Genomic DNA, 25,913 nt, shown 5'->3' with positions numbered 1-25,913 from the left:
TATGGCCTGTCAATATCATATATTGTAGTAGGCAACGAATATCATATGTGAACACTCAGTGGTGTAGGTATATTGAAACATAACTTTAGTTATAAATGGTATAAGGTAATCAAACGCAATGTTAATAAAAACTTATCTGTCTGCACAAAAACTTTCAATCAAACAATTTTATAAAACTTGAGAGAACGAAAGATAAAATCAATAGATTAACTATAATAGTAAGTATAACAGTAAGTATAAGAGTAAGTATAAGAAAGTGACTAGAATGAGCTAGATATTTGCATGGCAAGAGTTGGACTAGATGAGGTGTCAGCATTAGCACACCTTCTCCATAGCATTGATAATGGCCTCCAGCTTGATATCCTCTACATTACAGACGTTCTGCAGTGCGTAAAGTACTCTCAAGGCAAATGGCGTCTGCAACACAGCAACAGATTATTTGCTATAATCTGTCGTAAGTAAGAGAGTCAGACGGCGATTTCTAACTGCCTCAATCCAGACTCCCATATTAAAAGTTGTGTTTAAATCAGCATTTATTAGTTGAAATGTGACACGATTTACTCTTTTACAATGTTCACTAGCACAAAACGTGAACTAGATGACATACTTATTAAAATAAGAACATTGGTCAACATTCCAGTCATATTCTAATAAACAACTGGTAAAATAGAGGCATACTGATGCAAGTAGAATGATGAATCAAGTTTAACACAGCCAAAGCTCAGCATAAAAATTAATTTGTTCAGAGATTTATCTCATATACTGAAACAATTGTAATTGTATGTAGAAGCATGTTTTCCACAGAATGTAACACACTGTAATTAATTCAGTTCAGAGTTCAAACTCTCTTGATAACTCCTTAAAAGTTGACTTGCAACAAAATTCACATTACAGTTATTTGGTATTAAAAGATTCACCATGTTTTACTCTGCTGTGTTGTAAGTACAAAATATGTGGAAATGTGATTACAAGATCTTAAAAGCTAAAAAACAAACAGTTAATCGCAGCCATCACGAAACCGCCGTAGATTGAAATCAGTTTATTTCTCTGACGTAGTCATTACATTTGGTTATTGTTTTGTTCTCACGTAAATTGAAAGGCCAATAAAAGGCTCAATATAATAGTCCTTACGATGTTCAGAGTGAGTGATACTGTAACTAAAACATCCAGGCCTCCTCGTCTTATAATAAGCTCATTCCATGTCATTTCATGCACACGGGCACTCATAAAATAAATGTCTCTAATTATAAGAATAGAAAACAGTTTCTTTTTAAATTAAAATATACAAATAACTATTAAAAAAGGCTTCAAGTTTGTTTACGTAGTAATAATATCGCGATGTCGTGAATAGTTTATTTGCAATATCGAATGGTCTGGTGATTTTTGGAAAATGTAGAGCTTTAGTGCCAGGCAATGACATGGAATACCTGACTGAGCTGTCGGCAATTCTCCGAGTAAAAGACGACAGCGGGTTCATAGCAGTCAAAGTTAATGATCTCGCTTCTATTGGCCATGGCTTCAGAGACACTGAGGTGCTGATGGTTGAGGGCGAATGAGACGATGTGTTTCATTTCCTGTGTGATCTCATCACGCTCCTAACAACAGAAACTCTCAAATTGACTCAATGCAAACTGTAGCCTGTGTGATAGAAAGACAAATGTAGAAGGGGCAAGCAAATAATAACGCTATATAATTTCATAACTCAGCTTATTATATTAGGAAGGGGGAGTATATAAACAATGAAAATGAGAAAGAAAAATGAGATATTTAAAAACTAGGCTAATGAATACATGCAAAAGCTGGCAGAAAAACACCCGCATATACACTAAACTACAATGCAAGCAAAACTGGAGAGTTGTATTCTATGCATAAAGTGGAAATTAGCAAAGATAGGACAACTCAACAATTGGATGAATAGCAAAGGAACAGGATCCCATTTACTGCGTAGAGTTTAATGTAATGGCAAAACATGCACAAAAACAGAAAACTGAATGACCTCTAAAGAAGCTTTAAATATGTACAAAAACTTATTGCATAAGCATTGTACAAAATGGCTAGGCCTCATTAAAATAAACATCGCTCTGGCCTCCGCATATAACCTAATAACAATATGCATTGAGATCAACAACATAGAAAACCTGCATAAGACAATAAAATGATGTGCAATTCCTTGAAAGTAATATTTGACCTTGATACAAGGTCAGAAAGTCTCTTAAAAGAACGTACAGCGCTAACCGGTTGTGCCATACTACCATGAGGAGGAAAATTTGTATACTGTAGAGGTCCCGATATTGATGTTGCACAATGTATGCTAATCCTAACTTCGGATATTAAAGCATGCTATAAAAGAAAAAAGAAAGAGGAAAAGAGAAGACACAAGAAAAGAGAAAGAATGGTAGAAAGAGAAGGGTAAGAAGAGATGGAGGAAGAGAAAAGGAGGGCGAGAAGGAATGTAGCGGGAGAAAAAACAGAGCAAGGCAGGGAAGTGAAAAAAGATGGATTAGGTTAGAGATAAAGGAAGTAAAGATAGAGTGGATAAAAGAGAAATAGCAGACGTAAAAAGCAAACATACGTGAATGAGCTGAACAAGTCTCTCCTGGTGTGCGACTCTATCTTCCTCTGATGTCGCTACAGCAATCTTGTGAGAAAGAATATGCAGATCCACATCAGGTGATGGCACGGCGTCATCCTACAATAGGTGCAAAGAAAACGAGGGTGTATGCGGCCGTATCCGCTTAAGACATCTCATACACTATCTGCCAGGTGCACACAACTTCTGTATAAAAGAAAACCTACAGGAAGGTGAGGGTAGTAAATGTTTCGTGCGCTAGGAGTGTTGCCTAAAAAGTCTCCAGCAGGCTGCTTGCTCAGGCTCATATCTCCATACTCCATCACATGACTTGTGTTCGTCTCTTTCTTTACCTCCTCTACAAAGTTATATTAGACTACTGACAGATTGCCTGTAGTTGCCCGTAGTACCGTATCTAACAACTCTGGCTAGGAACTTAACAACTGTTACAAGCTACACTGACATGATGATAAACTAGGATGAATAATAAGCCATTTCATGAACACGATAAAGCTTTTACATATAAAATTAATTCATTCCGACGTCCAATTTGTGTCGAAGCCCATTTTTTAATACTTTCACAACATATTCATAAGTAACATTGTATTACATATGATGATATAGACTTCCTGCATTACACTCTCACAACATATTCTTAAATGTTGACTTACAAGAAAATTCACATTACAGTTATTTGGTATCAAAAGATTCACCACGTCTTACTCTACTGTGTTGTAGGTGCAAAATATGTGGGAATGTGATTACAAGCTCTTAAAAGCTAAAAACGAACAGTTAATTGCCAGGTTGGAATCAACAGGTTAGAATTAGTTTATTTGTCGGACGTACTCAAACAATTTAGTTATTGTTTTGACACGTGATGTTATTATGTGAATTGAAAGGCCAATAAAAGGCTCAATATAAAACCTCTCATAGCACTAGTTTATGACAAACACTTCGGGTTTTACCGAAGAGCCCATACCAAATATAGATGCTCGCGACTTAACAGTTTTGTTTCGGCCTGGTCTAATCATCTAGTCATAATTTGATCACAGGACCCAGTACTTCTCGCCAAACAGCGCGAACAATTTCTGTGGCATTTTCTACTATCACAGGTGACCAACAGGCTCCTCATGTTTATCAGAGGATGATATGCACTCCTTTGAATTAAGATTAAAAAATTAAACAAATTTTTCGGTAGGTTTTGAGATATCAGTGCTCAAATTAACAGCATTACGACGATGATGAAATAGACGCGTAATGACAATAGACATGGTTTTACGCATGAAGTATATTTGTGAAAATATTTCGACGAATGAGGTTGCATGAAAGTGTAAACAGAAGCCATCTTGTTCAATTACGTCCCATTTGAGCCATTTTGGAAAGGGATTCTAATCTACAGCGTTTTCGTGATGGCTGCGATTAACTGTTTGTTTTTGAGCTTTTACGAGCTTGTAATGACATTTCCACATATTTTGCACCTACAACACAGCAGAGTAAGACATGGTGAATCTTTTGATACCAAATAACTGTAATGTGAATTTTGTTGCAAGTCAACATTTAAGTAACATTGCACTACATACGATGATATAGACATCCTGCATTACACCCTCACAACATATTCATAGGTAACATTACACTACATATAATGTCGTATACTTACTAAATTGAGCCATTAATGTCTCCTTGTTCAGGTTGTCGACATCAGCATTTTCCATCCATTTAACGCTGTAGACATCTCCAAGATAGGTGTCGAGCTTCTTGTCAAAGTAGATGGCATAACTTGACTCTTTAGCGTTGGCAGCGGTTGTGGCATAAACTGTAACATATAAACCGCGTGATCACAGATGTTACGCTAGGGTGTAACTGAGTGGTGATTGATAAAGTAAATTACCTACTGTTTAAATTGTCAGGGAGGAGTTTTTGAAACATAGAGCCAGACTCGCATGCCTCCAGATAGATGACCATCTAAAATAAAGAATAACAATGACATCTGCAAGCATTCAAAGGCATTTTCCATCCGTTTGTCTAACTCCTTCATACTTGTGATGTTTTACACTGTGGGATCAATCTACTCCACTATGGTACCAATCAGAGAATTACAACTTGAAGTTTTTGTAGGAGCATCTGCCAATTTGCGTCACCAGAAATGTTTTGCTGACAAACCAAATCATTTAGAAGCCGACAAGCTGCCTGAAAGATTTCTCAAACCACAAATTGATAAAATCTATGCAAAATGGTTCCAACGGGTCATTTATGCAGCGAACTTTCTAATTGGGTTGCATGATGCCTCAAAAGTAAAACAAAAAACAAACTCACAAAATCTTTTTTCGGATACAATAATCTTGAAAGCCTTCCTTTATGACACAAAAGTCTAGGATGAGCGTATCTTTCCACAATTGAGATAAAAATATTTGTCTATAATTTTCGGTAACATCACCAAATATTGCTATTGAATATCTGTGAACGGTATGATTTTTTTTACCAAAATCTGCATTATAATGGTATACATAGGAAATCTCTTCAAATCAATTCAAATGGTTTTACAACTGACAAACTGCATCATAAAATCAATTAAATCAATCAATTCCTAATTCAGCCTTTTGCTGACAAACTAGCTCAATACTTTTTTCTAACTCTGTACAACGCGGTAAACAATTTGCATGCAACAAAATTCCAATACTGCAAATGAAAAGATGAGACACCTTCAATAATTTCTGAGTAAAATAATTTTCAGCCTCACATTAGGAGTTGTCATCTACTTCCTGTAATAGCTAAACCGAGTAGACGATATATGGAATGACTTGCAATGATTATGGTGAACAACTAGTTTTCATGCTAATGGATCATCAATGAGTCAGCTGATGAGACATTTATCCTTCCACACATGGCAAACGGTGTTTTCTATTCCGCGACACTAACATACTACATCTACCATCATATATTTAAGTTTATGAACTTTCTGTTACTACAACCTTCAACTCCCTATCTTGACTCATCCATAATACTATTAGATTACCAAATTTCAACTTTATTTTACTCACTTTAAAATTCTTGATTTCTGTTTTCTCATTTTGGTCTTTCGTTACACGCAATTGTAACGAAATACACCAATTTTGCCGATGATTTGCTAACGCCGACAATAAGTTAGATGTATATACAAAGCTTAATTGTTGATATTGCATCTATTTGCACTAATTTTGATGATATCAGCTTTTCCAAATGATAAGGGAGCAGAGCTAACAAGCTGCATTAAACTAGTAACATCTACACCCTATTGTTACTAGTAACAACACATATTAGTTGTTTAAAAGTTTTCACGCTTTGAATAAATTCCAAAACTATTGTTACCTCTGTTTTCCTACACACATGAAGAGCACAAAAATTGTTAGGAGATAACTACTACTTTTCCACAACCACCAGCTAAAAAAAGATAAATGTTTATTGCAATCCTTGTGGTAAATCTTTGGATTTACCGCAATGATTGGATCAAGAAGTCTATCAGCTCAGAGGTCAAAGTAGTAATACTGTTATTACGGTTGAATGCTCTTGACAAGCTAGCTAGGATGAACAAAATGCCATTATATTGCGACTTAGTGAGTCTTAAGTCGCTCAGTGGTTGCTGTAAACCCTCAAACAAAAGTGCTTTCATATCAAATAGTTAAGTTTAACTTCAACCATAACTGTCACGTAGAACATTTATCATTCTTTTTAGGTAAATCAGACACGCTGATTCCGATTTTGCACTCAAAATAAAGATTGGTCCACTAACTTTTAAAGCCATGAACGCTCTTTTACAGCGTTTTAATATCGGTCTCGAAAACAACACGAACGGCACAACAAGCTCCGCCCATAAATATGTGACGTTCGCTAGCTTTTTAGGAACGGAAATTGGCAATGTGTATTCCGATTTAGAATGATAGAGATGGGGGTCTTAAAACCCATTATTACCTAAATTCAGCTTTCAAAATAAGCTGAGTTTTTTTCTGAAAGGTAGATAAGCTATTTAACATTGCATTAAACAAGCCAAAAAAGGGCGATAACAACGCAAGCTTGTGATAAAATCGCGCTTTTTTGAACTCATTTTTCTCGGTGTTCAGCCTATTAAACATCATGTAATAAGCTACGAGCAATTTTAAATAGTTTATCCACCTTTCATAAAAGACAGATTATTTTACAGGCTGAATTTAGATAATAATGGGTTTTAAGACACCCATCTTTATCATTCTAAATCGGACTAAACATTCCTAGCTTCCGTTCCTAAAAAGCTAGGCTACGTCACATATTTATGGGCGGAGTTTATTCCGCCGATTGTGTTGTTTTCGAGACGGATATTGAAACGCTTTAACAAAGCCTTCATGGCTTTGGAAATTAGTGGACCAAACTTTATTTTGAGTACAAAATCAGAATCAGTGTGCCTGGTTTACCTAGAAAAAACGATAAAGGTTGTATGTAGCGGTCAAGGTTTAATGAAGCATATGCATATCTATTCAACTGTAGCCAAGTGTTTGAATCCTGCATGATGCAATTTTTTTTCATGACCTCCAACCGTGGCTTTAGATGGAAAGACGTGGCTCTATTTACACTTCTCTGTTGGCATTGGTGGTACATAGTTGTGAAATTGGGTATTATGTGCCACAATGAGCATGTTTCAGTTCAGTTACTCCCTGAAATTTCAGTTTATATGACCACTACTACAGACATTTGCCGGACTCTACCCCGACTGCTATACTGACCTCATGGTACATCTGGTTGCTGTGCATGTACTTGAGGGCCTCCATCAATTTCCTAGCATGAAGTTCAGCACTGGGAAATGCTACCAGACCAGGAGCACCATGATCCACGAAGTTGATGAAGACATTGTCATTCGATCCACTAAAATATGTGAAAAGGCAACAAATACAACTGATAAAATACAATCTGAGAGCAGATTGCCTTCTAGTAGCCTTTTTATGACCAACTTTTGATTAACAAAAATACTGAAGGACTCTTCCATATTCTATAGCAGTAGCTGTCGCAATATATTAGATTAAAAGTGAAGATTAAAAACAGATAAGAGTAGGCGGGTCCATGACATTAACGTCAACAATGCTTGAATACCCATTAAACATATCTCAATTAGGCTGTAAACAAGCCCTCTACAAGGGTCACAAGAGAGATAGCCCGTGTGACAAAAAATAAAGTGTCCTTTAGACTTTGGCATGCTGACTCACCTCTCTAGAACTCTGCCAGTACCAACACCAGATACAGCCGACTTGTGTCCTTGAATGACTGCTAGGAATACCTCTGGGGTAACATCCTACAAAGTTATAAACACAAAAAAATTTAGAAAGTGAGTAGAATTTAGTTTTGTTCAGAAATAAAAAAAGAGATGTCTTGTATACCAACAGGACTACTGATTGTAGTATTGATTCATTGAGTTGTGCCATTTCCATAAACTGTATGCAAAAGGTACTAAGAAACACTAGCTTTTGCAATACTATACTATGGTCTCTCTCTTGGCAGTACATAGATATATATATATATATATATATATATATATAATCCAGCATGCGGAACCAGTCGAGACATACTCACATCTATGATCTGCTGCAGTGGCTAGCTAGAGGATAATTTTATCTATCCCTGCCTTATAGCGAGGACACGACGCCCTTTCTGGGAAGTCTAGTGCGACTCTTTGTAAGGCATTTTACTTCATTTTAACAGAATACTTGGATTCACCCCAAAGCTTATAGCTGGTGGTGACGGTTTAGTCTCTGGCAATTTGACCCACAATGCAGGTTGTATCGATCTTCACGGTTATCTGATACCAGGTAATAGTACCTGACTAACAACTCCTAATTGTTGCGTAAAAATTAAAAAGAAACAATACTAAAAATTATAAATAACTTCTACTGAGTAATGTAAATGAAGCCATGATGAACATCAATGTTGATAAAAAGTTCAACTCTCTAATAGCTGATATATAACACATTACAGAGTTGTGGTACTATGTATTATATTCAAAAGTTACACAAATCTAATTAAATTGGACTTTATTACAGTAAAAATATGAAGGTTTGTAAATGTATTCTCCTTGCAAACTGTTGGCGCATAGTCGTGAAATAGTGGTTCTAAAAATGCCCGCTTACCATATTCACTGTCCAAAATATAATCACAGAAATAAATCTAGTTTGCACTAGAAGCCGGTTTCAATTTATCCGTAAAGCCATAAACATCTGAAGGTACTGGCAATATATAGTTTCAGCCATGGCAACTTGTCAGTACACAGAGCTGTACGCTCAACTAAACGCCACCTTAAGCCAGAGATTTAATAGATGTACTAAATAACCTTGCCCTTGTAGTCAATCTTAACTCCCTCGTAAACATTCTCTCCATTTGGTCTGTTGATGATGACTCCTTTGTCCGGGTTCCTGTGAAACAGCAATAAAATAATATACAGCTACAATGTAGCAGAAATTCTTGTAGACACCCCTTATACTAGTAGATTCCATATCCAGATGTAAAAGAATACCCTTTCTAAACACATGAAACTTGGTAGTACAATACTTCAGGCAATGTTTCAACTTTTAATATACCGTATAGCCAGTTCTAAGCAAAGCCTAGAGTCACTATTACATAAACCCATTCCCACTTGAAACCTGGAACATTGGTATTAAAAACACCAATATAATAACTGAAATATGGTGTAAGTTACAGTATTTATGATTAAATATTTACAGGGTACTCTTTCACGCAGTGTCATTATTTTGTCTGTAAGTTCAAATGTTAATCTCAATACTATTACACGCACTGATATCTGTAAAGTATTATGGTAAGGGGAGCATGACTCCATTGCTGATAATTCCTTATCTCAGAGTGTCATGTTACGTTCTCTAAAGTTTTCTTAAATGTTGCACGTTTCAATCTCTTAACACACTATGTTCATGAATTCTTGATATTTCCAGCAATAATGAAGACTGGTAACATAGTAATAAAGGTTTTACATTCCTCAGCAACGTAACAGCCAAAGTTGCTTTGAAAGGCCGATTAATAGAACAAACAGATGTAGGATATTTCCAAATTTTAAAATCATACCAAGTTTTTCTGGTTTTTTTCTGGACAAAGCAAAACTTGTTATATTTAGTAACTAGTAGAATATTCCAAAGGGTTCTATACCTTGGCTTTTGTATAATCATCATAGGTGGTGGTATGCTTATGATGGCTTATTTTATTGCCATACCTCATTGTCTAGTTTACCTTCACTACACAAAATAGGTAAACTCATATTGTGTCTTTAAAAATGGGTATCGAGGTGATCTTCTTTGCTTTAAAGGATAAAGGTTTTACATTTTTTTGTGATAAAGGTTTTACATTCCTCAGCAACGTAACAGCCAGAGTTGCTTTGAAAGGCCAGTTAATAGAACAAACAGATGTAGGATATTTCCAAATTTTAAAATCATACCAAGTTTTTCTGTTTTTTTTTTCTGGGCAAAGTAAAACTTGCTATATTTAATAAATGCTAAATTATTGTAAAATGCTCTAAACTTAGACACACCACAAAACAGCAAGCTAATAACTTACCATGCTTTGTTTATTTGTGGCTGAGAATCTTCAGCAAATCTAGTCAGCTTACAACAACATACATACAAGGAGGATACAATCTTTGGCACTCCTAGTTAAACTATAACTACTCTTCATCCAGTCAGAAAACAAACGTATTGCAAAACCTCTATTTGAATGCCACTTTTAAGGTGAAAACACACTAGGCTATATTTAGCGTGATACCTCGCTGCGTGGCGCTAATCTGCGCTAGAACTCGATCAGCGAGCTCATGCAGAGCGATAACGCTAGACATTCTCATCACAACTTTATCGCTAGCGAGATGCATTTCGATTGGTTGGTTTTACCCAGAATGCAATTTTATGCCGGGTAATTATTTCTTATCGATGTTCACCTACGTACAGCAGCAACCTTTTGCTACAATTGAAACATCATCAGAACGAACACTGGATTGTTCATAAATTTAATAAAAGCACTCACAGTCCTGTACGACATAACACACAAAAATTACAAAATGTCCTAAGTTGAAAACCAACATTGCGCACAATCGTTGCGCAGGTTCACCATCTTGAGAATGGTGAATATTTAATATATTAAATATAAAAAACTACTATAAAGTAAACTCTATATAAAAATTGTAAAATATTACAGTTAAAAATACAAGAATCATTTTTTCTTATGCCTTCTTGTAGTGTACAATCCGTAAAAGTGGGATAGGCCTAATAACAAAGTAGAAGTTGTTTACGTCGTTACCTAGACCATGCCATTTTGACTTACCTAAAATTATTAACAACTCTGAAGGAACTATTGAATACGGAACTGTATTGGTAGTTTGTGAACGTACTCACTATATTGTTTGCTGGTGAATCGCTTTAGTGTGTTTAGGCACACGCCAGCGATATCTTCGCCCTACTCATGACGCATGCGATAAAACCGCCTAGTGTGTTTGGACCTTTATATGAATGCCACCTTTAATAGAAAGCCCCTATAGGAGAAGGGCTGAAAAATACAGTGCCACCCTCTAGTTGAATGCCACCTCTAACAAAACGCCACTAAAATAGAAGGGTTGAAAAATACAGTGCCATGGCGTTCAAATAGAGGTTTTACAGTATAAGCACTAAGAGCCAATCTCCATAATCTTGTTACTAAAGTTCATAGCCTTGTTACCAAAGTTCATAGCCTTGTTACTAAAGTTCATAGCTTTATTACTAAAGTTCATAGCTTTATTACTAATGGAATAATCCAGGTTCTCAGTACTCTTAGACCTTAGCTAAGCTCTGGCAAATACATTATCCACTGTACAGTTGAACTGGCCTTCGTTGGCATGCTAGATATAAATATAGCAACCACAAACACGGTGTACCAGCCTCTAACTGTCACTGAAAATGAGTATTAAAGAATTTTACTGACTGAAGTATGACACCAAGAGCTGCAGCAGGATTCATTATTAAATTATTATAATTTATTATTATTGAAGCATTATTTAAAAAGGAAATACAGTGTAAGTCTTGGAATCATTGTTTTGTTAAAAATCAAATATAGGCTATCAAACAGCTATCAATAACCATGACTGCAAAACATCTATAGCAGATGATTTCCATGTTTATGCATAGCCATAATTCTTGCTGCCAAAAACAGGGAAGCAAAACTTTGTGAAACAGATTGAGCATGACTCACTCTTCATTGTGCGCAATGTCATCATACATCATCACAATAATATTCTCCTCTTCGATCCCATGATCTTTGAGGACATGATATGCATGGCATACATCTGCCTGTTATGATAGTATAAAAGAGAAAGCGTTATCTTAGTATCGCTAAACTGTGTATGTTTTAAGCATCTAAAACTGACACAGTAGCCATTGAAAAGTAGCACCAGCAATTTATTTGCAACACTTAACAATTTAACGACAAGAGGGCCCATTGTATCTTGTTACTTCAGCTAAACTCTTCCTATATCCGTAAAAAGCTTATGACTATCAAGTCCAAAATAAGTAAAAACTAAAGTTTAGAATAGGCACTGATATACAACCATCATTTGTATATCAGTTGTATATCATTGGAATAGGTGAGTTTTTCAAACTTAAAACTGTCTTCAGATTCTAGGTTATATAAACAATATCTCAAACATTATGCAATAGACAGATAATCAACGACCATCTATTTGCTAGATATATCAATACTATATTAGTATACACATTTAAATCTAGTTGATAATTTAAAATATGCAATTTTTATGACCAAACATTGCCGTATTAGTAATAACAGTAGTGACAGCGCAATAACAAAAAACCCAGTGTGATAAATCTATGATATACAGCCCCCATGGGGGCTGCATATCATAGATTTATCACACTGGGTTTGTTATCAGATTGTTGATTTATCCAACGATATACAGCCCCCATGGGGGCTGTATATCGTTGGATAAATCAACAAGCAAGTTAGAAACAAAATAAATTACCTGATGCCTATAATTCCCATAACCATTAGAACCAGCAACTATGACGGCCCAATGTTTTCCACCATTATCCAGCTTTGCTGCAGCAACGAAACCTAAATACCCAAGCATACACAAGTAACGAAACATGTTCTATCGTGAATTTGCGTGCGGTGTATTTAGGAAACGCTCAGGCAACGAATGTCTAACTACAACTGACACGAATGATAATCTCTATATCTCTATATCACAACGTCCATATATTACATGTACTTTCAAGACTACCAAACCTGCTACGCTGTTCTGTGCATGCAGAAAGAGACGGATGATCATGAACATATATAAATCTCAGTCTAACATAAAATAGCAGAGATTCGGTAGCTTTTTCGGCTGTTATCTCAGTTTCCCCGTTGCGTTACCTTTGTTTCTCGACTTACCCTGGTTCATCGCAAGCCTAGTACCGAGATAGCGACTCCGACTAATATAAGGATGGGTAAGCGTTTCCGGAACAACTTCTATTCGCTTGTCAGCCAAAGATATCTTCACGCCAAATAACTAACTAGCTTCCAGAATTGCCAAAATTAAATAGTTTTTCTACCGATTGATTGTTTCTCACATACACAGAAAATTCTGCTGAATCGTATGATGGAATCACATGAAGAGCGTACACTCACCAGTCGTAATGAGCCCATTCATGAACACCAATTGGTGAACGATGAACTACTTCAACAAAGCACTGTTAGGAGACGAGATTCTGGCAGAATTAGAGAAAATTCTGTTTTTCATAGAGATCTTAGGACGAGTAGTCAGTATCACAGAGTTGATGGTTCACCAAACCCATCTCGCGGTAATGAAACCATGACATCAAAATCTCGTTCTCCTAGCGCAGGTCTGAAGTTTCGACGGCTCACCAGCAAAAATCACTCATTGCGGAAGCAACACACTAATAAGGAAGAACACTGTGATTCCTCTTCTATTGAATCGCATAGTATACGAGACAGCAAACCAATGATATTAAGACGATTGCCTCTAACATACGAGCTTGCTTTTTATGTAGCTATCGAATCATGTGCGAGCACTCGTGAAAATTGGGATGCTGTGATAAAAGCATTTGCAGATTTCTCACAAACTGATCAAGTAAGGATAATGCCCATGACTACTGTTTGTGATTGTTCGCTTTTGAAACGTAGAAAAGTAATGAATGTAATTGAAACCTAAAATGCTATAAAGTTCTTGTTTTAGAGAGAAACCAGCCGCGGACAACATGCTCAGCTATTGTATAATTCTACTCAAGGTCACTTTGACAGATTGGCCAAAGTAGTTGAAGGGGTAAAGGAGCAGAGACAAAATGGCTTGCCGTCATTCGATCCACAGTACTTCATTCCTATTTATAACTTCTACAAGCATGAGAAATCTCGGTTCTATGATGTTCTTCTAGCTGATTCACAACATCAGCGATGCTCTCTTTATGACAATGTTGCTCTCAAAGGGTCGCCTTTTTTTCGTGGTAGGAATTAATATTTGGGGAAAGCCCTAAACATAAAGTAGAACTTGATAATTTGTTAAACTAAGTCACATGTTAACAAATTGTGGTAAATTGAAGTTTTTCATGTATCATCATTAGTGATGTTCTGTAAATTTATAATATTGTTTATTGCGTGTTAAGCCAAGTTTGGTAAGATATTGTTTGTGTTACAGATTATAGGATGTTTCATCGCTTTGTCAAGACAGAAGCTCTAACTGAGCTGGTATTGGATGCGACATTCAATGGCCGAGTTTCACAGCTTCCCAAATGTGTGAGCATGTTTTTTTGTGGGATTCCATTACATTACCCCCATTTTGTTTCACATTTTTATTGCTTTTTCTTCAGTTTGTTGTGGTAAGAACAATGATAAAAATGTTTTAATTTGGCTCAGGCAAAGTTTGTTATAGAGTGTCAGAATTCAATTATTCTTATCGGCCTTGGAAGCTAAAGTCTTTATAGTTTATATGAAAATGTTTTGCCATCATTCTGATAATAAATCTGTCGAGTTTGGAATTTTTATTCGCATGTCGAATGGTGATAAAAAGTGGATGACAACTCCCACAACCTCATTACATCAAACTCATAATTGAACTAAAAATTTAGATCACAAAAATCTTAATATGCTTATATATTGTTATCGATTTATATGTCTTTTGTATGTTATGAGTTCTCCTACACTCAGATTAGGAGTGTGATTGAAAAAGAAATAACAATTTCATTTTAATAGATATTCACGGTGAGCAATCTGGAACGCCTGTCGCTGTGTGAGAATCACCTAAGATCCTTACCCGCCGATGTGGGCCGACTGACAAAGCTTCGTGTTTTGGAGCTGTCAAGAAATGGGCTAAAGAATGATTCCATTCCTTATACGTTGAGCTACTGCACAGAGCTGACAACACTGCACCTTGACTACAATAATTTAGGTAAATAAACTTCATTGCAATCTTGTATAACAATATCGTAGGAGGCCTTATCGTAGCCATTCTCATTTCAAGGTATAGAATTATTTATAGTCAACTGCTTGCGGCATACCACATAGCGTGATTTTGGTTCCTCATGTTCGTATAAATTTCACATATGTTATTTTTAGAGCTGCACAACGATTATAAAAATTGATCGCGATTAATAACTGGTCTGAACCAGTTAATCTTTGATTAATCTTAGAATTAATCTAGTAAAAACCTGCATATTCAAAAACAAATAAGACAGCTACATATAGAATAATTATATTTTAAACAATTGTTAGCAGTAGTACATGTTATGTACAATGTATATAAGTTACAATGTAATAATTATTATGAGTTTGAAAACTGTCTATGAAAGTCTATAATTAAGTCAGCCAAGAGTTGAGGCAGCACAGTTTATTCACATTATCTGAATAAAGAGATACCCTCTTCCTACATACAATATTGCCAGCTTTAGAGAATAGCCGCTCACAGGGGACAGGAGTGCCGGTAGTCAGTAGTATTAGTTATTGTCTGCGACAGCTGGTAATGAATTATGAGCGGTAGGATGAGAATTAGTTAAATGATATCTTAATGGTGATGTGCTGTGGTGGTAAGCAAATTCTTTTTAGCATATACTGCACTTCGCTTTCTTGTTTACGCTTCCAACAACTTACAGAAATGCGCTACCTAGGGCGGAAGACATTTTTCTGCATTCATGTTCCAATAAAGTGTCAATCTTATATTACTAATATTCTGAAGCTGAAATATGATTGTGATTTTTTTGAAAAATGATAATACATGTATAATTTACTTAAGAAAGTTGTTAAAAATAAACCAAAACAAACTAAGATATTAAATAATACTGAAATCACTTTTGTGCTATTACCTAGAAACATGTTCAAACAACTAACGACATGGCTGCTTACGGCTAGATCGGCACGGCGCTTGTGCAATGTGTTGTATAAACAAGTTTAATGTTAGCGACTCACTGTGTTTACATAGTCGAGTGCAAAATAATTGTGGTTTAATTTATTGGTAAGAAAGTGTTGCTTGTCATAATATTTATTTGCTAGTAAATTAAATGGTTGTAACCCGCTACGTTGGTATTACTAACGTATGGTACTAAACAGTACAAAGGAAAGGAACCACATCAAGATCATCACCTTGGTTGCATTTTAATTGAAGATTAATTGGCCCAACTCAGTTAATCGTTTATTTGTATTGGTCGGCGTTAATCGTTTAATTAACGCGATCATTGTGCAGCTCTAGTTATTTTAATAGTGGCTATATATGTCACATATCGAAACCAAAAATGGAGTGTATGTGCTCTCCTTCTATTTTTACAGATGCGTGTTTGTATATTTGTACCCAAATAATGTCATACGCTGAATACGGTAATCCCTTCTACTTCACGAAGGCAGGCCCGTATTCCCTGTGGTGGCTGGCCGGCTGAGAAAGCAACTAGCAACTAGCGTTCTATATTGTCTCCGTGGTGGTCTTGCCAAATGAGTGATCTTGTGAGACTTTGTTAAGACTTGGAAACTGAACTTTATTGCTTATAGTGGGGGTTTGAAGAAGACCCCTTAACTTGCATTTTCCATAACATAACCGAATCAAACATCGATGAGGAGTACAATGGGCAGGCTCGTCTAAATAATCTTCTAATATTACACATATATAAAGATGTTGAAATAGATACAGAATCAGTTGTGAAAGATTTCTGCCATGAACACTTTGACAGAACAAGAGCTTTTGCAATAAAAAAGTATTAGCTCTTGTTCTGTCAATGTCTCTTACAGAAATCTGTAGTCTCATGAGTTTTATATTGTAATTTTATTATTGTTCGCTGAATAAAGAAAAGATTTGGCTTTCCATGAACCATAAACAATATATTTATGTAGATTTTGATGCTTACAATTGATTGCATTTATGCAAACCATACTTTTCGGACTATTAACCGCACCCTTATATAAGCCGCATTTGCTTTATTTTCAAAGAACGATAACAAAACATTACATAGGCTGCACCTTTGTACAGGCTGCAGAACTCAGAAAGGTGATTTTTAACACGACAGCAACTTTGCTAGTTAAAATGGAACAGTGCCGTCAGGCACTGTTCCGTATTAACTGACGCTTTTTAACCCAGTGCGTAACGGAACAGCACCGTTAGGCAATGTTTCGTTTTTTCTTTCACGGCTAGAGGCGCACTAGCCGGAGATTCCGGTTGATGTCACCTAGCGGTGAAAGAAAAAGCCACAGAATAGCCGCACCTTTACATAAGCTGCATGGCTCAAAACATCAGAAAAAGGTCGCAGCTAATAGTCCGAAAAGTACGGTACTTTGAGAGTTGTTGATGCTTAAAACGTACAAAGCTTCGAGGCGCTGCCCCGAACCCTGTTGGGGAGCTTACACCGCTCCTCAATCCCCAGGTGTTCATAACTAGTTGCCTAACATTTGCCGCCCCAACTTGCAACCAGGGAATACAGGCCTGCATGAGGGTTACATGTCCGTGGGATGGGAATATTTTTGAACTGAAAACTAGATTTTTTGAAGCAATTAGATCACCTCAAACATAGAAAACAATCACAAATAATAGAAAAATACCATTATTTTCTGGTAAAATATCCTAAAGTTTTGTGAAAGTTCATCTTTAAGTTGTTTTCTAAACTTTTGCAATTACTGTACTTGTAAGTACATGAACTTGTACAGTAAGTTTTATATACAGGTTAGTGAGAACTGGGGCATGAATCAAATGGGCATAGTTAATGCAAAATATTCCTGAGCCAATCAATTTTGTTGGAAAATGATGAAAAACGCTTCTAGATGAAAGAGGAGGGATGATAAAATAATTGAAAAGCTTTCTCTAGCTATCCGTGGAAGAGATTATATTTTCATTGCTGGCGTTAACCGGCTTGTCACCGGTGACTTTCATATCAATAGACTGTGGGCTTCAGATTTTTGCCTTAGCAAAGAGACTTACAGTGTGTCACTAAACGTGTCCAAAGGAAGGCTTCCGTTGCTGGTGAGAACTTCCTGAAGTCACACGGTGACGATAAAGTATCTTGTTCACTGTGCTCACTCTTTAATTTATTTATTTTAAAACAAGTAAATCACTTTAAACCTAAGTTATTATTATTATTATCTCTTCCGAAGTATATGGCGCACCTTCGGCCAAACTATGAAAAAGATCGCGACATTTAGTCCGCAAAATACAGTTAATCAAAAGGAGGAAACATGAATTGGCACAATCTATATTAACTTGCCATATTGGAAGCCGCAAAGTAGGAAGTATTACTGTACTTGTATTTCGGTAGTTGATTTTACTACATAATACTGCATATAAATGAGTACACCTCATATGTATGTACCTGGACAGGTATACTACGTAACACTGGTGCAAAATGTTTATAGTTAATTGAATTTTTTAGCATGCTGGCGTGTATATCGTGAGATGCATTTATCTACACAGATGTATAGAATGGTACAGAGTTATAACTTTGGTACAAAACTGCTGATGTACTGTTATATATATATTTATAGTATCATATCAAATAGTCATACGTGTCACCAACATTGCATCAAGCGCGATTTTATTACTTGAAGTGTTACAAGAGATACAACTCCCACTTGTTTTCTCAGTATTCATGAATAATGGTAATTTTTCTTATAACATGATACATAATATTGAATTGTGCTATCTAAGGTAGGCTACACTTGTGCTACTGTACAGGTATACATATATTTAAGCATCATACAACCTCACTGTCGTTTCTGAACATCTCGAATCAACTGAACCAATTGGAGTTTAAGGAGTCAAATCAAGACTTCCTTTTGCTGAATATGAACTTGCATTAAACTGTGGCAGATTTTATCAGAAAGCATCCGTATTTTTCTATCAATCGCATGTGTTTTTTTATGTTTGAGGTGATCTGACTGTTAGCGTGTTTCAAGATTAAAATCGACAGAACTTGATCACGGTTAAAATGCTCAGCTCAAGCAAAAGTGCGATTATAACATTTATAGTTACAAAGAAATCGACAGAATAGAGACTCATAATGCTGCAATTTAAACGCAGTATCCAATATCAACTATAGCATCTAGTGACGGAATTTTGCTCATATTTTTTTGGGCGTTTTAATCACAATCAAGTTTTGTTGATTTGAATCTTGAAGCATCTTGGCAGTCAGATCACCTCAAACATCAAAAGCAATCACAAATGATAGAGAAATACTGCCACTTTCTGATAAAATCTACTAAAATGTTGTGCAAGTTCATATTTAAGATGCTGAACAAAAACTTAACCCTCAATATTTTTGAGAAGGACTACGAAAACTGACAAATCTGACACTCTGTCTCCTTTCTTGCCAATAATGGTGGGCACACCAAATACTGACAGTAAAGACTCAAAAGTATTGTGCTACACTTTTAATGAATTTTAAAACTGCATTAGTAGAAGTGTTTCAGTATGTAACTATATTGTTTAATCACAAGTTTAAATAAAACCACATATACTGCTATAAAACCAATAATATGCATTGATATACTGAGTGGTCTCATTTCAAACACTCCGTCTCCTTTTATCTTTAGTATTGAATCATTATATGCAGGCGTATTCAGTGTGGTTTGCCAAAAATTGACTGAATCTTGCATAGTATGTATGTTTACCCTTACTCCACACATGCCCTCAATGAAAGCAGGCACACGTAAAAAAGCTTTTTCGCCAACTTTTATTTTACACGAAGATCTAGCGAAACGAAACCAAAGCACTAGCATATTTCTCGGCTTAGCCTTATCTATAAATAGAGTTTTAGGAGAAATACATTGCACTTTATATTTTACCTGCTTTTTAATGTAAAATAATGTAAACACGCTTACAAAAGGCGTTTTCGGTTTTTGACTATAATTGTTTACACTATTAGTTTTATGACAATCATTTCAGAGTTCAAACAAATCATCTTTTTAACAGCCTCCTTGAATAAATTTAGGTCGATTTCTTATGTCAGACTGGAATACAAACACCAGTCAGAATCCCCTGCTGGTTAGTTTGCTTGTCTGCAGCTGAGCCGAATGAACATTAAACTAATTTGAAATCTGTTGTCATTCTGGTTTACGCTTAGTCTTTTCAAAATGGACTGCAAACAAACACTAGTTGGTGCGTATCATTGCCTTTCTCTATAGTTGAAAACATGGTAGGGAAGGCTGAGGCAACTGCCAATGAGTCATAAGTTACCAGTATGATAAGTGGGAGTTGTGCCTCCTGTGCCACTTCAACTACCGGTATGTTGTGTACAAGTATCACGTATTATATTATTAACTATATACTGACAGTTGTGCTTTAAATTTATAATTTTACACCATGCTCCACACCTGTACAAGTAAATGGTTTTTACTGTATTCAAGTGCTCGTTTCAAAAGCAAATGGTTTGACATGAGGGGTGTACTACCAGAGGGCCATTAGATTTCATATGATCATTTTATAATAGATTCTCAATATTCTTGTACACCAGGTGCAGTTCCTGTTTATAATCGTGTATCAATGTTCTTGTACACCAGATACAGTTCCTGTTTATAATCATATCTCAATGTTCTTGTACACCAGATGCAGTTCCTGTTTATGATCATATCTCAATGTTCTTGTACACCAGATACAGTTCCTGTTTATAATCATATCTCAATGTTCTTGTACACCAGATGCAGTTCCTGTTTATGATCATGTATCAATGTTCTTGTACACCAGGTACAGTTCCTGTTTATAATCATATCTCAATGTTCTTGTACACCAGGTACAGTTCCTGTTTATAATCATATCTCAATGTTCTTGTACACCAGGTACAGTTCCTGTTTATAATCATATCTCAATGTTCTTGTACACCAGATGCAGTTCCTGTTTATGATCATGTATCAATGTTCTTGTACACCAGGTACAGTTCCTGTTTATAATCATATCTCAATGTTCTTGTACACCAGGTACAGTTCCTGTTTATAATCATATCTCAATGTTCTTATACACCAGAGACAGTTCCTGTTTATCTCAATATTTCTATGTTCTTTTGCACCAGATGCAGTTCCTGGTTTTGTGCTAGAACTGAAGAACCTTAAGAGCCTCCATCGTCATGGCAACCAAAATTATTTCCGTTCCACTTTCATGTGGTATGGCTGTGAAAGTCGTGAACGAATCAGAACTGCATCTTTTTCAGGTTTGTAAATATTATTGATTACGCTGTTAATTTATAGCATAATTATGCGTTATTTCTTTTGTATAATAGTATAATCTAACAGAAGCCGCATGAAGTAAATGTTTAGCATGCTCTCTTCGAGTTAAATTGGCAAATTTGAATGTTATATGCAGAAAGGAGATACAGTAGATGCTTCTACAACGTAAACCTCCTTTTACGTAAATCCCAGATAATTTGAAGAGTTTATGCAAAGTTTTTTGCTTTGTATTACGTAATAAATTCCATATAATGTTATTTGTCATGGTAGGGCGAATCCTCAAATTCGATTCGAGTAACGAGAGTCCCACAGTTAGCCTTGAAAATAACGTTTTCTCTTTTGGGGCACTTCCAAGGGAAAACAATGTATAGCGTACGAGTGCTAGGGAACTAGTGCAGTCCTTTAACTAGTTCCCTAGCACTAGTTAAGGGAACTGTACTAGTTTCCTGACAGTCTCGATTGCCGTAAGAGATTGTCAGATGTGCTGGAAAAACACGCAAAATAACTATCTGCACAATTATTCAGAAATACCTTAAGGCTGCCAATTGGTACAAGTGTTAGTGTTGGTCTCCCAAGCTGTCTTATGATTTGGAGTCTCGTTAAAATTATTGTTTTTCATAAGCTCTAATCCTGCCGTCGAACAGATGGACCGACAGACACCACTACGATTATAAGGGCTGGTTCACACTATGTCGCCGTATCTCGGCGTTGATGCAATAATACTTCGGTGATTGTCGATGATGACAATGTTCACACTAGCACAAAGCCATCCGCGTTTGTATCAGGGAACAGTCGTCGAGATTACGTTCTCATATATAACGCGGTCACTGGAGCGTCACCGATGGGCGTGGCCTAATTAATAACAGACCATTGAGACGCGCGTAAACATTCGCGTTTCGGTTTAGTAGCAAAAGCTAGTACCACGCGCATCGAGTGATCGCTTTTGTTGAAGATGGATAGAAAATTAAAACTAAGAAAAGTAATTGTCTTAGCATTGCTCAGACGAAGCAACCGACTTAGACAACAGCAGCAGCAGAGCTTTACACCTGAAAGAGGCATAAAAGAAGATGGTAGGTGCGTCCAGCCTAGAAGAGAAGAAATCAAGGACAATTTAACGCACTCTGTTATACATTGCGCAATGAGAACTGTGAAATGTTTTTTTTCGGTGAGTAAATATACATAGGCCTTACAAGAATATTTTCATAAATTTATCATAAACAAAACGAGTCAGTATAAAAATGTTGTCGTGTGTCTCTGGTCCCTGCTAGTCCAACGAGTGTAATATAGTCCTGCAGCAATTATCATAAACAGAAACCACGCTATCCGCGATTGCGAATTGTCTTCGCCGAAATGGTTCCCATTACACGTGCTGTCGTCGATGCTCCGCGAACTATCGGGAAAGTTTGACAGCTACAAACTTTCCCGACGTGTCCGCGATGCTTCGTCGATGCCATCAATTCACGGTTCACATAATCGACGATGAACGCCGAAAGGGAAACGCCGAGATACGGCGATATAGTGTGAACCGGCCTTAATAAAGATGTATTTTTATATTTTATTTGCAGCTTAGACCTTGCTGTCCAGAGAAAAAGAGAAAACATTGATTTCAATTGACATCGAAGGTGTACGCTACTGTTAACTTAATGTGAAATTACCATAATCATGAACCCTAAACCAAGTAAAAGCGATGAGAAAAAAGAGAAAAGCCGTTGATACAAACGAATAATAATACAATTACTGTACAGTCATTAGATTAAACAGTTAAATTTAGCTTTTTTCCCCTTGAACGGTCAAAAGGCTGAGTTTGGGACAATTACATGTATTTTACCAAAAGACCGAAATGTCTTTTGTTAAAAGTTTTGCTTCGACTTGCGAAAGATATTTCTTGATACAAAAGGTCTTGTGAGCTTTTGCTTGTTTGTTTTGTCCCTTTGCTTCCTATGGGTATGACTTAGAACGCGTCTCATTCAGTTTTTTGCTAGCGAGTCAGTAAATGGCAAGTGTTTTCTTTTCGTTTGTTATATAGTTTGGAGTTACCATATATCACGTACAGAGTAGGACAACTTTCTATTTTAATGTAGCAATCCAAGTTCTGTGTTTTTGGTATGGTGACAGTTTTTCAGTTCGGGCTGATGTAAATAAATCTTTCTACGGTACTTACGTTTTAAAAACATATATTGTGAGCAAAACAAAACCAAGACAACAATACACCTTTTCTGAAAGCCGACTTCCCACTCTCGGTGTTCTTATCTTAGTCTCAACCAGCTGGTCAACACCAAAGATAAACAAGCAAACCATTATTCCCTTTTATTTTCATTATTATCTGTTATTTCTTTGTTTTTTGTTTCCGTATGGTGTGTTCTCTTTCTGTTTTTTATGTAGTTATATAATTTTACCATGTATTTGTTTTAACTGTTACATGTATTTAGAGTTATGTTATAACATTATGTTATGTTAACAGTTATGTTATGTTATAACCGAATGTTATATCTGAATTTTGTGGAGGTTTGGAATGGATTAGGGCATTTATATGGCAAAACGAGGTTTTACTTCTGAAGTTTTCTACTAAAGAATTTGATTCTGGATTGAATTACTTTCGTAAGTAGAGGTCCCACTGTACTTTTTTAATGTACTTCAATACCCTCTGTAAGTAATTCACAAAGAATCTCTTGCACGCCGACAGATATTGATGTGGCATCGGTCGCACTGACTTGTGCTACGCAAGTCCAGTCCCTCATGTTCTGGTCTGCGCGCAGCATTATAAGCAGCAAAGGCAACTACTTTGAGCAGAAAGGTTTATCAGAGAGGGTCAAGGATTATGTGTCGGATGTCTACTTCATGTTCAACATCTGCGCTGCATGCCACACAGCGAGTCTGCTCCATTCGCAGGGTTTGTTCATATTTACTTAGCCTTGTATTAGTTTGTCTGATATGTACAAGTTATCAGACAAGTTACACAGTCTGATAACTTGTCTGATAACCTGTCTGCGTGTAACTGTAACCACACATAGCTGAAATACTGTATGTATTGTTACATGTATTGTGTGTAACCACACATAGTCATAATAGGCTATGTATTGTTACACACTATATGATCTGTCATATCCGCGTGGCGTAGTGCAAGTAGTAACCCATTTAATACTGCACCTGTTTTACACCCAAACTTATGATTGAATTAATAGCTGACTTTTCGAAACTTTGATCCCGATTCATACTCTTGACTCAAACTTCAAAGACGTGTGAAGTTTTTTGAAGCATCACAGTTTTGCCATTCTATGTAGAACAAGAGGTATAAATTGAACAGTGAACAGAAAAAATTGTGTAAGCTAATTTATTTGAATTTTATTTCCCCCCATCCTTAAAGTAAGTCACTCTGCATATCTGTGCTACCGCCTCTTCGTGAACATAGGGCTGCCAATTATACTATGTTTATGTCTATGTTCTATATGTGTATTAACAATAAATATATCATTTACTTAATTAATTACCATACTAGTTAAGTTATTATATTTAATTGAGTCTTTTTTCAATATTTTTTGTAGTTTTATAGCGCATATGTTTTAGTACATGTATTTAGCTGTTGTATTCATTGAGTTATCTTGAGTGTTTGGCTGTGAAAAGAAATCAGTAGGACATTTGTCTTAAGTAAAACGTATATAAAAATTTACTGACTTCTCAGAGTCTGGGCTGTACAACCTTGGTGGATGTACTGAAAAATTTGTCGTTTCAATCTACAATTCTAATATGCAAATATATTTGTATAGCTTTACTGTTGTTGTTTTTTAGGTTATTTTGTGTTCACTTTCCAAAATCCATTTATTGGCAACACGTGTGTTCCATTTCAACACTGGACTTGTAGTAAGGACTGTGCCCTTGCTATTGAGGTTAGTAGTGTTATACAACCCGTTCTACGTTGTGCTGCAGTCAATTTTTGACGCATTGAACACCAAACTCAATTTATGTGATTCATTTCACATTTAGATACCAGCACGACTGCAACAGATCAGAATGGCACGGCAGCAAGAAAAGGCATACAACTCCCATGTACGTCTCTATAGCCGACAACCAGATACAATACCTGAGCAGACAAGCACTAACACCTGCTCTAGATGTCATTCTCCAACAGACTCCTACATGTGTTCAACCTGCCAGTCTGGCAGGGAGACACGTCACAGGAGGTCACGCTGCCGTTTAATGTGATCGGTCTTCTCATAACTTCCACAAATTTGTTTACTCATCCAGCAGCCAATAACAAAGTTGGTTTGTATCAAAACATTCTCAAATAGAATCCTGACCTTAGATCTTCACTTGTAGGTGTCGCATACAGCCTGCTGTACGCATCCAACATTACTGCTGACAAACATTCATTTTATATTTTTTTATAAATTCTGTGCATCTGCTGCTTTAATTTAAAGATATATATCCCAGTGTTATCATTGTCTAGTTTTTGCTACTTCCAAGTGTTCTCACATAAGAATATATTTAGTTTGTCAACTTGTCTCTTGCGGTCAATCACAGAAGTCTACACAGAGGCTGGCCATGCATCATGACCTTACACAGCTCCGATTAGGTTACAAGACAGTTTGTATTCCAGTGACCAAGTTCTGATGCGATGTTATAAATTATTTGCTCGATTGACGATGATTTGCCAAGGCAAAATACTCTTCAATGCACATTTAATCAA

General features: G+C 36.2%; 2 protein-coding genes across 2 annotated transcripts; one reads left to right on the top strand and one right to left on the bottom strand.

The window, feature by feature from the left end:
• On the bottom strand, nucleotides 1-12,775 carry LOC137399199 (legumain-like). Its single transcript, XM_068085199.1, has 11 exons — nucleotides 12,570-12,775; nucleotides 11,786-11,883; nucleotides 8,898-8,979; nucleotides 7,780-7,865; nucleotides 7,303-7,441; nucleotides 4,465-4,534; nucleotides 4,230-4,385; nucleotides 2,797-2,927; nucleotides 2,573-2,689; nucleotides 1,428-1,595; nucleotides 1-417 (listed from the first exon to the last, which is right to left on the bottom strand). Exons 1-11 carry the CDS (start codon nucleotides 12,693-12,695, stop codon nucleotides 316-318), a joined length of 1,275 nt encoding a protein of 424 aa, XP_067941300.1. The 5' UTR covers nucleotides 12,696-12,775; the 3' UTR covers nucleotides 1-315.
• Nucleotides 12,776-13,044: 269 nt separating this feature from the next.
• On the top strand, nucleotides 13,045-25,689 carry LOC137399770 (uncharacterized). Its single transcript, XM_068085989.1, has 8 exons — nucleotides 13,045-13,682; nucleotides 13,788-14,052; nucleotides 14,244-14,341; nucleotides 14,798-14,993; nucleotides 21,076-21,213; nucleotides 23,913-24,119; nucleotides 25,016-25,113; nucleotides 25,211-25,689. Exons 1-8 carry the CDS (start codon nucleotides 13,188-13,190, stop codon nucleotides 25,427-25,429), a joined length of 1,716 nt encoding a protein of 571 aa, XP_067942090.1. The 5' UTR covers nucleotides 13,045-13,187; the 3' UTR covers nucleotides 25,430-25,689.
• Nucleotides 25,690-25,913: the final 224 nt, after the last annotated feature.

This window comes from Watersipora subatra, chromosome 7 (assembly GCF_963576615.1).
Source record: "Watersipora subatra chromosome 7, tzWatSuba1.1, whole genome shotgun sequence".
NCBI lineage: Eukaryota > Metazoa > Bryozoa > Gymnolaemata > Cheilostomatida > Watersiporidae > Watersipora > Watersipora subatra.
Note: the sequence above shows the minus strand (reverse complement) of the source record. Positions and strands in the feature narration are given on the sequence as shown.

Coding starts and splice junctions, on each gene's coding strand:
- LOC137399199 (XM_068085199.1), bottom strand. CDS start 12,695: ATGTTTCGTTACTTGTGTATGCTTGGGTATTTAGGTTTCGTTGCTGCA. Junction 4,386..4,464: donor CCTCCCTGACAATTTAAACA/GTAGGTAATTTA, acceptor TATATGTTACAG/TTTATGCCACAACCGCTGCC. Junction 418..1,427: donor ATTGCCGACAGCTCAGTCAG/GTATTCCATGTC, acceptor GCTGTGTTGCAG/ACGCCATTTGCCTTGAGAGT.
- LOC137399770 (XM_068085989.1), top strand. CDS start 13,188: ATGATGGAATCACATGAAGAGCGTACACTCACCAGTCGTAATGAGCCC. Junction 14,342..14,797: donor TTTCACAGCTTCCCAAATGT/GTGAGCATGTTT, acceptor TCATTTTAATAG/ATATTCACGGTGAGCAATCT. Junction 21,214..23,912: donor CAGAACTGCATCTTTTTCAG/GTTTGTAAATAT, acceptor GCACGCCGACAG/ATATTGATGTGGCATCGGTC.